This window comes from Harpegnathos saltator, unplaced genomic scaffold (assembly GCF_003227715.2).
Source record: "Harpegnathos saltator strain DR-91 unplaced genomic scaffold, Hsal_v8.6 scaffold73, whole genome shotgun sequence".
Classification (NCBI taxonomy): Eukaryota; Metazoa; Arthropoda; class Insecta; order Hymenoptera; family Formicidae; genus Harpegnathos; species Harpegnathos saltator.
Window position 1 is genome coordinate 16,199 of NW_020230571.1, and position 12,437 is coordinate 28,635.

General features: G+C 37.8%; 1 protein-coding gene and 1 pseudogene across 1 annotated transcript; one reads left to right on the top strand and one right to left on the bottom strand.

Annotated features, from left to right (window-relative positions):
- The first annotated feature begins 346 nt into the window (after nt 1-346).
- Nucleotides 347-927, top strand: LOC105190434 (protein ALP1-like; annotated as a pseudogene).
- Nucleotides 928-9,678: 8,751 nt separating this feature from the next.
- LOC112590149 (sialidase-like) lies at nt 9,679-10,272 on the bottom strand. The gene has a single exon (XM_025305943.1). It carries the CDS (start codon nt 10,270-10,272, stop codon nt 9,679-9,681), a length of 594 nt encoding a protein of 197 aa, XP_025161728.1.
- Between the last annotated feature and the right edge of the window lie 2,165 nt (nt 10,273-12,437).

Sequence of the window (12,437 nt, forward strand, 5' to 3'; positions counted from 1 at the left end):
GTTTGGGATAACTTTAAGTGCTTTATACAATCTAATAACTAGAGTAACTAATTTCATAATGTCACTTGCACAGAACATTATTAAATATCCGACGTTCGTTGAAAAAGAGGAGATTGCAACATTTTTTAGAGAAAGAAAAGGGTTCCCTCGTGTAATTGGTAACATAATCATATTAATATTTATGTACGTATATTTTATTCATTACTACTTACTACTTTTTCCTGTCTTTTAAGGTGCTATAGACGGATCACATGTCAGAATAGATAAGCCATTGGAAGATTCAGAGTCGTATATTAACAGGAAACAATACTTTTCGTTACATATTCAGGGTACAGTAGATCACAAGATGAGATTTATCGATGTTTTTATTGGATATCCTGGCTCTGTGCACGATGCAAGAGTTTTAAAAAATTCATCATTGTATAATGATTTACGTGATTTATGTGCAGGTTAGTTATAATACAATACAAATAATATATGCCATAAGGATTGATAACAAGAATTGAAGTTCTTCTTTTAGACAATTATTTTTTGCTAGGAGGTAGCGCTTACTCATGTTTAAAAGAATTAATAGTACTGTACAGAGATAATGGACATTTGACACATGCATAGAGGAATTTTAACCAAAAACTAAGCTCTATTAGTGTAATAATAGAAAATGCGTTTGGATGTCTGAAGCAACGTTTTCGACAACTGTATCATCTTAAATTACGAAATATAGTACGTATGGTACGAGTAACACATGCCTGTTGCTTACTTTACAATATAGCGAATATAGAAGACTTACAATATTTCGGAGCACCTATAGATGATCAATATCCTGATATAGAAGCGCAAAATTTACGTGCTGATTTCGATGAAGTGCAAGGAGAACATGAAAGTGGAATGCATATTCGAGGTGAATTGTGTAATTTATTATTTCAATAAAATATTAAAATCAATAATATTAATATATATGATAGAAGGAATAAAAAATATAGAAAATAAGAGTGCAATGGTGAAGTGAGGATAACTAATATATTTATTATATAACTTATGTCACTTAAAATAAAACTTTTACTTTAAAAGTAAGCAGTGCAGTTTTACAACAAATAACGTACTCCTTAAAATATACGAATAGAACAAAACTCAATTCAAAAACTCAACTCAAAAATTTCATACTTTTTCTAATAAGTAAAATAGAGTAGTTAAGGAAATAAAAAATAAAATTTCTTCTTATTTTATAAATTCTATACTTGCAACTACTTCAATTTATAAGTTTATAACTTATATTGTATAATTTAAACTGTATTAAAAAATTCTCTTAATAATTGATTTTTTCTTCTCTGAGTTGATTAGCTCTTATTAATTGTTCCTTTATTTTTTTTGTTGAGTCTTCATATGTTTTTCTTATTTCTTTATATTCTGCAAGTATCTCCTTTTGTCATTTATCATTTCTCCTAACCTTTTCTTGATGGATATCATTCAAAAGATTTTCGACCGCTTTTTTACAGGTCTCTAAAACTCTGGCCGTGTTACCTTTTTGTTGTCTTACGTTAGTATTTGGTAATAATGAATTAGTCTGAAACGCATATAGGTTCCAGATTATATCAATATCAATTATATATCAGTTATGCGCGATTATTAAGTTTGATGAATACAGTACTTACTTGATTTAAATGATTATTTGCAATATTATTCATTTCATTAGAGACAGTATTTATTTCATTAGAGAGAGATATAGTATTCGTTGATAAATTTGATTTTGTTGATTCCATATTAGCTTCTGTATTTAAAGTTACATTTTCGTTATTAACATCACTGATAGGTCTGTAATAAGTATATAATTGATTAGTAAAACAATTTTTGTTTTATAATATATTTCATTATATCGTTAAGGAAATAACAGACATAAATTACAATTTAGATTTTAATATTTCTTTTTCGCAATACTTGTTTCAAGTTTATTTACATAAATGTGCTACTTTGAATGTCATCCCTTAGAATTAAGCCTTGCTTCCCTGATAGTGCCAATGGTTGGATATTATGTTTGTGACCCATAATTTCAGTAAACTGTCTGCAATAATAATCAAATATATTGTATTGTATGTTTTTTGTACGTTTCTATTAATTTTAAAATTAAATACATATTTACGTTTCATATGGACATGACATGCGATTTCTGCCTGTTTTCTTATTATTTAAAATCATATTTTTGTATGATCTCTCTAACGACTTAAATTTATTTTCCACTTGTACAAGTGTGATGTTATAACCATGTTTTTGCATATTTTCTCTTATTTTTTCCCATAACATTTTCTTGTTTTTTATTTTCCTGTTTTTTAGAAGATCTTGTTTTTCTTTTGTTACGTCCTGGAGGAGGAGCGTAACTTGGCGTTTGCTTTCGCAAGCTCCGACGTACTCGCAAGTCAGCGGTACAGATCAAGGATCGGAGCGATCCCTTTATCTGACGCGGACGTACGCCGATAGTCCTTGATTTAGGTTAAGGAACTGAATCCTTTTACCTGGGATAGGACCGTGAGCGACGGTTGAGGGAAGGGAGAATTTTTGTTGAGAATAATTAGTCGGAAATCGTAATTGGATTGCAATTACAAATAATTTGTTTTATTGATGATTAAGCGGAAGTTTATGAAGAAATAAAATTTGTACGATTTTATTATGTATACATATGTGTTATGTAATTACATGGGTGTGGTGGTGTGGTGGGGTTCTGGCGAGAATTCTTAATTAGTCCGAGGGATATTCGGATAAGGAAAGATCTTGTGTCGGGGTGGCTGGCGATGAGGGAGAGGATCGTCGCAAGGACGCCTCTGAGGGAAAAGGAGAATAAATGGGGATGAGCCTGCGAAGTAACGCCGCGTGGAAACCACGTGTGCCCCCTCGTAACGGTGAGGTCGACGGGGAAGGTATAGGGGATGGACTTTTAAGGAACGGAGAGGTTGTCGGAGATCGGTTCTCAGTGGGACTCAAGGATGTAGGAGAGAAGATATGGGAGGGGTTTCGGGAGGAGAATCTGGAAAGAACAATAAGCTCGGGATTTTTGGTTCGTTAGGGCGGACAATATAATCCGGACGATCTTGTAATGTAAAATTTATAAAAGCTATTTCTAAATCCTCGCGGTTTTCGTACTCTCCTGCAGTAGTCAAGTCCGTTTGCATTAGATAATTTTGAGCCACTGCAATTGTATTTTACGGTTAAGGAGGAATGACAAGGGGAATAGAAAAGGAGGTGAAACAAAATGAAAAGAAAAGAGATCACTCAGATGAAAGAAAATATAAATGACTTACTGCTGGATTTTCTCTGATATTATTTGATTCTGGGAAACGTCTCTATGCACGATAACTCAGCTTCCGTACCAATGACAGGCTGCTAGTTCTGGCAGGATCTCTCACAAGGGCCCAAGACGTTGCACAAAATTAATAATTCAACAAAATTAAAAATACTGGTGAGTCTACGCCACAACTTGGGTAGATGATTAGAAGGCCCTGAAGGGGTGTTGGAGAGAGGATTCTGTCCTGGCTGGCGGATTGGCGAGAAGTGGTCGAGGCTTTCGACTTTTCTCAAAAAGTCAGCTCGGTTGAGAGAGTGGGGTTTTGGGGGAAATATTCCAGAAGATAAGAGATATGATGAGTGTGACAATAAAAGGGTTTCGAAAATCTTTGTAAATAAAAAAAACGTGGCATCTATCTTAAAGGGTAAATATCGATATTTATAGGAAGGATGTCGTGATGCTGGTGGTCAGTGACTAAGTTCGTGGGAAACCAACTAGGGATTGGGTTAAGATTATTAGTATTTTCGGGGTATCAAAATTTCCGGAAATTGTTCGTGTGATAACTCGTGAGATAGGTCGTGTGGTAACACGCCTGAGCGCATTCGGACGCATAATCAGTAAAAATAAATTCGATTTCTCTTATTTATATAAGAATTTTAGGGTTCGCTGAGTCAGCATGACGTAACACTTTGTATAATTGCAAAAACAATTTAGTTTTTGCATCGTCCCATGAAAATATCTCTCTTGATTCTCGCTCTGTTCCATTATCATTATTTGCATTATTAGGATCGTTTTCATCATAATTATCAATATTATTATTTTCATTATTTATTTGTTTGTCGTTTCTAACATTTTCATGCAGTTTAATAAACATTAAACTTTTGTCAACAGTACATTGTACTGTATCGTAGTCAAAATCAATATCTTTATATTTTAATTGAAATGTTATACCTCTTACAAGAATATTATATTGTATTAAAACTCTTTTACCTTTTTATAAAATATTTTTAAATTAAACTGTATTTATTGACTGCATTTAGCAGAAAAAGCTTAGTAAGTGCTTCGTGTTGCGTTTCATCAGCTTTGCAACTGTTGCAAGATTTTCTGCTGAATAATTCTAGCTGTTTGCATTTTTCTAACATATTTATTAAGTAGTTTAGTATATAAGAAATATACTGAAAAGAATGGTGATTGCTTAATAAATATGTTGAGAAAACATTAACCGTTAGGAGCAGAAAATCTTACAACAATTATAAAGCTACTAAAGTCCAGCATTAAACATTTACTAAGGTGCTTTTTCTACTGAACACAACTATTGAACAAATTAATATTTAAGATTTGTTTTGTTATTGCTGTACAAGTGTGCACTTTTAGAATTTGTAAAGAAACAGTATATAGTTGAGACATTAAAAAAAAGAGGAAGAGAATGTAACCTAGTGTATAACAGGCAGCACAGCAATAAAAAATTGATCATTTAATAACATCTACTCATATTTATATAAATAATTTTAATATTTTCTGATTCACACGTAATATATCCATTTATGTCAATTAAAATGTTTCCTACTCCCTCTTTATATATGCAATATCCTTCTCTTTCTCCATATTATTTAAATTTATAATGATTTTTCTTCCACGGCTAAAAAATTTAAATATTTGTAGGAAGTTAAATATAAAATACATAATTATAGTCAAGTTTTACTCACTAATCTACATTTTACAACAGATGTATATTTATTAATAAACAACAGTGGTTACAACCGTAAACAAAAGGAGTTGCTGCAGTTGGTGACTATCTATGTTTCTTGTTACATATTACTTACGAACTTTTAATTTTAATGTTATGCTTTTAGGTTAACAGATTAATGACACTTTCGTTTTTCTTTACGTATGGACGCTGCCATATTGAACTGTACCGCTGCACTACCTTGAAAGCTAGGGCAAACAATGCAGTGAAGTTCTGTACTGAGTACCGATATACTGCTAAAAAGAACGGCGTATCTGACGTCACTTCCACTAAAAAGAACTCTTTAGTGTACACTACTTGAACTAATGCAGCCAGTTCAGCTAAAAAGAACAAACCTTTAGTTACTAACTTACATTTATACAGGGTGTTATAAAAGTCCCGGAAGAGCAGAATAACTCGAAAACTATGAGTCCTAGAAAAAATACGAAGTACAGAGTTTTTATGATTTTTTCCTGGCTATCTGATGGTGACCTTGGACTTGATCTTGACAATGACCTTAAAGGTCATTTCAAGATCAGGTCAATTTTTTAAATGGGATGTAATATTTTTGACCTAAAAGGTCAAAAGGAATGAAAAGAGCGGAATATTTTACGTTCGGATATGACCTTGAACACTGCCAAATTTGACCTCTGAAGGTCACATAAAGGTCTAAGCTTGTTTTAGGCTGAAAACGCGAATATCTTCGAAAATGCACCTGCTAGGGAGCAATGTTACGCATAAGAATAAGAATGTAGAGGTCAACGAGGGACATTTAGCCGTGATCTTGCCCATATTCTCAAGGTCATGAGTTAAGATTATTATTAAGGTCAAACCGGACTTTTTTAGGACTGAAAATCCATACTTTTGACCTAAAAGTGTCAAGGTTGAAAAATTTTACGTTCGGATGTGACGTTTTCAACCTTGACTTTGTTCTCAAAATTATGCGTTTTACGTTACTTCACTGATCGTGAAGTCTATTAAAAGTAAAGCGTCTCGGAACCCGACCACTGAAGGCAAGGTATCTCAAACCCGACCACTGAAGGCAAGGTATCTCAAACCCGGCCACTTAAGGCAAGGTGTCTCAAACCCGACCACTGAAGGCAAGGTGTCTCAAACCCGACCACTGAAGGCAAGGTTCAATTAGTCCCGAAGGCAAAGTATCTTGTAACTCGGCCTGAGATTACAAGAGATGCTCAAAATGTTCTCCATTGACCGTTTGACAGTGTGCTAAGCGGACGTACAAATTGTCAGTCGCACTCCTTATCATTTCTGGAGGTGTTGCAGCACATTCGTCTATGATCCGTTGTTGAAACTCTTCCAGGTTACGAGGTTTAGTGAAATAAATTTTATATTTTATGTCCCCAAAGAAAGAAATCAAGTGGTGCAATGTCGGGCGATCTCGGTGGCCATTCAATTGTTCCTCTTCTACCTATCCATTGATTAGGGAAAGTATCGTTTAAATAGTTCCGAACAATGCGTCCATAATGTGGCGGTGCCCCATCTTGCTGTAACCAAACATCATCAAAATTATCACTAACAATCTCCTGTATTGATGGAACAATTTGGTCTGTTGGAAGCTGCAGATAGGTTTCTGAGTTCAAATTCCCATTTATAAAAAAAGGCCCAACCACTTGATTATCATAAAGACCTGCCCAAACATTCAATTTTTGAGGTCGCTACGTATGTGCTTCAAGCATCCAATGAGGATTTTCGTTGTCCCAATATCTAAAATTATGATGGTTTACCTTACCAGTAATTTCCAAAGACGCTTCGTCTGATAAAACGATATTATGCCAAAAGTTCGGTTGCTGATCAATTCTTTGCATCATAACTTCTGAGAATTGCACCCTGCGGTCAAAATCATCCTCATTCAACTCATAGTAGAGATGAATTTTGTAGGGGTGGAACTTAATGGTCTTTAGATTTTTGGAAATTGACAATACACTCATTTGAAGCTGTTGAGATGCTTTTCTAATTGACAATCTGGGATTTTTAACAAATGATTGGGCTACTTCAAATTGTCGCTTTTCTGTCGTTTGGGACCTTGGTCTCCCAGATTTTTGGCGGTTTTTATTACTCCCAGTTTCTACAAATCGTCTGATGGTGCGAGATACAGTCGATATTGAAATACCTTCGCCTTCATTACGAAAGTTTTCATCGAACAGCAATTTCACTTCACTGTATGACCTTTGTCTCCCCCCATCCTTTCATCATCAATAGCGAAACTCTCTCATGCTCTGTAAGAGAAGCCATTTGGAATTGAAAACAAAAAATTTGCAAATTTGGTATAAAAAATTCGGTTTCTTTACCTTTAAATAAAAATAATAGGTAATGTACCATTGATCGTTAATAATAATATGATAGTAATTCAAAACGGACTAGGATGGCATCAAAACTTGTTAAATCGATGAAAACTCAAAAACAATCTATTATCTGTTTGACACTGATAGAATCGAGACAAATGAAAACCTTGAAGCATACACTTTATCGATGGCGAATAAATTTTTCGGATACCGATCCTGGGATTTTTGAGCTCGCTAAAACTGAATCCAACGTCGGATTTTGCAAATTCAAGATGGCCGATTCAAGATAGCGGCCGATATTTAAGAATAACAAAAATTGGATCTCGTTTAAGGAGTTTTTGAAGTCGTTTCTGAAATCGAATCCGACGTTGGATTTTACAAATTCAAGATGACCGATCCAAAATGGCGCCCGATATTGAGGAATTACCAACAATCGGAGTGTGACCTCGTACGTAACGTAAAATCTCACTCTTCACATTATGAGGGGGTAAAAGTATGTGTTTCCAGCCTAAAAAATTAATTGACCTTGATATGACTGATACATAACCTTAAGAACAAGGTCAAGGTTGAAAACGTCACATCCGAACGTAAAATTTTTCAATCTTGACGCTTCTAGGTCAAAAGTATGGATTTTCAGTCCTAAAAAAGTCTGGTTTGACCTTAATAATCTTAACTCATGACCTTGAGAATAAGGGCAAGTCCACGGCTGAATATGTCCCTCGTTGATCTCTACATTCTTATTCATATGCGTAACATTGCTCCCTAGCAGCCCAGTAAGCAATCTGTGCGCAGACTGACGTCAGACTGTCATCAAATTCGAGCAGACCCTGTCGGCAGATCTATATCCATCTGTCGAGCCAGTATGCTGTTAGACTGTGTCAGAACCTGCCGATAGGCTCTGACAACAGATTGTCGGCAGTATGCGCGCAGAGCTTGTCGACATGCTGCGATAGCAGACTAACGGTAGAATATACATAGTACCTGTAGACATACTGCGATAGCAGACTGACGACAATATACGCACAGAGCCTGTCGACATGCTATGCCAGCAGATTGGCGGCAGAAATACAGGAGATTCTGTCGCTTTTAAGGTTATGTAATGAGAGGGCCAATAAAATGGAAGTTAAATTTTAAATTGTTCTGATAAAAATCTTTATTGTTATATATATTAAATGATATATAAAACAAAAAAAGCTACTTTCGGCCGGTCAATTAAAAATCCAACATTTGTCCATCTAAATATTTACATATATACATCTTGTTAATTTAATCTGTAACTTCTTCCTCCTCTTCTTCTGGCCAGTCATTGTTCCACAGGTCCCGATCATTTTCTTGTCCTGCTGACTGATGTGGGCGACGATTTTTACTCCGGACTCTCTCCTTTGCAGCTCGGAGAGCTTCTCTTATAAATTGTTGAAAATCTTGTCGAGTCGGCCTATGAAAATAGGGATTTCGACATACAGCATCTGAAATAAAATATAAGATATTACTTATTGGCTGCGTTTTGAAATTCACTGCCAGTGCTGAAAACCTATTCACGTTATTCACCTATTCGCTGTTCACGGATGTTATAAAATATCTGTACTGGCAGTAAATTTCGAAATCTAACTATTATAAATTACTACATATATATTTGCATATATATGTGTGTGTGTGTGTGTGTGTGTGCGCGCGCGCGCATGTGTGTGTGTGTGTGATGTGTGTATAAATAGAAATGTTAAAAAATCTTACCAAAAATTGCAAGTATAAGTCTTACATTGTATAATGCTTTCAGCCCTTTTCCACCTTGCCATGAAAAGAGAACGGAAGCTGAATCTGCGATGTTTTCCTTTAGACATAGAGTTATCGCTTCTTTGGCATTGAAGCCTCCAATGTTTCTAAGATATTGCACTTGCTAAACATAAATTTCTATTATTACGTTTAATAAGTATTACACATGTCATAAGTCTAAAGTTTTATTTTTTACTTACAACGTTATTACATTCGTCATCATTACTTTTTTCAAATGCCTCAACGTCCTCGACAGATTTTATCGGTATGACGCTTGGTTTTATTATTTTTGACCTGTTATTCTGTTTCTGTGTATCCCGAAGAATAGCATATATTTCACTGAAAAAGAAAATGTGTGTTGAAACATTGATATTGACAAGAAATGTATTATACTAAACTTTTATTTAATCCATTCTACGTTATACAAACTTGACTTTTGCCTCAATTCGATTTAACTGCTCTTTTTCATCATCTCTCCTGGAATGATTAATGAATACCACATGCTTAAATATAATTGTATTGACTTTAAACAAACGTTCTAACGCGAATTTGCACCTGTGCGAACAAAGGGTATATATATATATATATATATATAAATGCATATAAATTTACCAATTATTTGTCCTGTCTCCAGCCTGCGCAAAGTTGTGATAAGTATGTCCATACATGCTGCTGTCTCCCTTCCTCTGTACGTTAGTTGGGACTATGTTTGTTGCTTGGCCATATGGGCCCCTTCGCTGTTGTAAATGTGTGTATGTATTGGAGTCATTTTCATGCTGTGAGTGTGTATCTAGCTGTGTTTCTGGCTGCGAGTGTATATGTAGCTCTGCTACTGTTACTGGCTGCGAGTGTGTGTGTAGCTTTGCTACTGTTTGTGGCTGCGAGTGTGTGTGTAACTCTGCTACTGTTTGTGGCTGCAACTGTGTGTTTAGCTCTGCTACTGTTTGTGGATGCGAGTGAGTGTGTAGATCGGAGTGTGTTTGTGGCACCGAATATGTGTACAACTCTGATCGTATTTGTGGCTGCGAGTGTGGTTGTGGCTCCATTATTTTTAACTCAGTGCACAGGTCAGATTGTTGTTGCGCATTACAATTTGGTTGCATAAAACTATGCAATGAGGCATCGTTGCATCGTTCAGCATCTTGTTTCATCATTCTTCGAAGATCATTGATATCATCATCAATATCTATTGCCTTTGCCATTCTCTATCGCTTAGGGGCTTCATCAGATGACGAGGTTGTCATATATCGCAAAGGTTTGCTTACAATACGTTTTGTTCGGAAACTTCTGTAAAACAACAAAATCCATATTTAATATATTTAAATATTGTGTATAGATTGTTTTTCATTCAACGTGATCTCTGCGATACACATACGTAATTCAATACAATATACGCTCGTACTTACTTCTTTTGCGAGTCTGTCATTGTAAGAAATTATATACGACGTGGATATATATATATCCACGGGATTCAACTCTTCACGTTGAGTGAAAGTGCGGTCACTTTGTAAAATAAAAATGGATGAAGGATGCAAAATAATAGGAAAGAGAAAAGGCGAGAACGAAAAATGAAAGCAGCTTTTTGGAACAACAACAGCGTGCACAGCTATCTTGGAAGCAATTCAGCGAGGCTCACCACGACCAGGTAACTGCCGGCTGAAAATCGGCTTCGAAAAATGTTAGCACGATTCAACTGTTTACATTTCCTTCACATGGTTACCAATGCTGCGTTCCGATATTTACTGCCAACACTGAAATTCTATTGTAATGCGGCACACGGTGCTTGTTTTCGTGCTGGATTGCTTGCTGGATGAAAACACTGCGTTCTGATTGGTATATTTCCATCCATCTCCGGAAATGCACCAATCAGAAAGCAATATTTTTATCTAGCAAGCAATGGCCGCGTTCAGTAGAACAAAGTGATCAGAGAGCGCTTACTGATTATTGTCTGTGATTGGAGCATTTTTTTAGATTCTTCATAGACCCTGTAACGGCCGAACTCCGCGGTTCGGTCGCTGCTACGCGTTTCGCGCGGATAAGGCTCGTCGGAGTCCGGGTTCTGTGAGGAGGAAAGCAGCGAGACGTTCGTGAGTAATATAAGTACGTTAGCTTTATTCTATATTTAATTTGATACAAGAGTTCGGCCCCGAAGACGGTGTTGCGGGTTGCGTCTATAAGGCGCGTAGGTACGGTACGGTGCGGTGCGATGAGCGGTACAAGCGCTGGTATGAACGGATAGGCCGTGCGGAAGGCGGGGCCTATTACGCGACGCGTGTAGATCGGAACGACGGTAACGGCGCGGTGATCGGTCTCGCTTCGCGACGCTGGGCGTCTCGGACAATTATCGCCCAATACTCGCTTCGGATTTGCTCGCGTAAAAATGGTCGCCGGACCGGAGATTTCGATTCTCGGTCGAACGCACGCACGCGAGTCGCGGGAGACGCGAGATGATTTCGTCCGTCGGGGCCAAGGACTCTCGACAGAGAAGGCGTACGCACCTTCCCTTTTCCCTACGTTCGTGGAGGAAAGCGACCAAGTGCTGCGGACACTCAGCGGAGACGGCGAACACACCGTCCCGGGTTCCTGGTCGCTAGACGGATCGCCTGAAGGCTGAGTACGCTCAGCGGAGTTCGCCGACGGACGAACCCCTGACTCGAGGCGGCGGGTAAAGGCGAGATACTGTCGAGTACGCTCGACTGAGCACGCCTACACACGAGCCCAGGAAGACGGGAGACGGCCAAGTATCGAGAACGCTCGATCGAGACTGCGGACGCACAATCCCGTGTTCTTAGTCGCCGGTCGGGTAGTCGGAAAGCGGAAGGCAGAGCGAAACGGTCCGGATATTCTCTCTTTCGGCATGAAGCGTCTAGATCGAATCGGCGGTACGGATCGGTCTGGTGTCTAGGAGCTCGATCGCCGCCGTTTTATAGTTGTTCGCGCTACGATTGATACGGCGGCGATCGAGCGGCGCGCCTATCGGCGCGAGGCATGATGACGGCGCGTGATCGCGGCCGCGCGCGCTAGCAGCAGCGCGTGATCGCCGCGGCGCGCGATAGCGGCGGCTCGTGATAGCGGCGGCGCGATCGTCTTCGCTAATTTATGGTGGCGCAAAGCGCCGTTCTTCGGCCCGACAGGTGGTCGGTCGGGCCGGTAGTAACGAGGTGCATTTGCGCCTCGTTACAACCCAGAAGTATTTACCAATTAGGAGCGAGATTCAGTGGAAAATCTAGTAATGTTGTCCAACTGTTGAGTCTGCTGAATGCAGCCAATCAAATGTAAAAGCTCATTGAGCACTCAGTGAGCGGTTGTAGGGTGCGTTCCGAAATTTACTGTCAGTATTGAAAATACGTAATTTGTGTCACGTATA

Excerpts from the sequence above, each read along its gene's own strand:
- LOC112590149 (XM_025305943.1), bottom strand. The coding sequence starts at position 10,272 with ATGGCAAAGGCAATAGATATTGATGATGATATCAATGATCTTCGAAGA.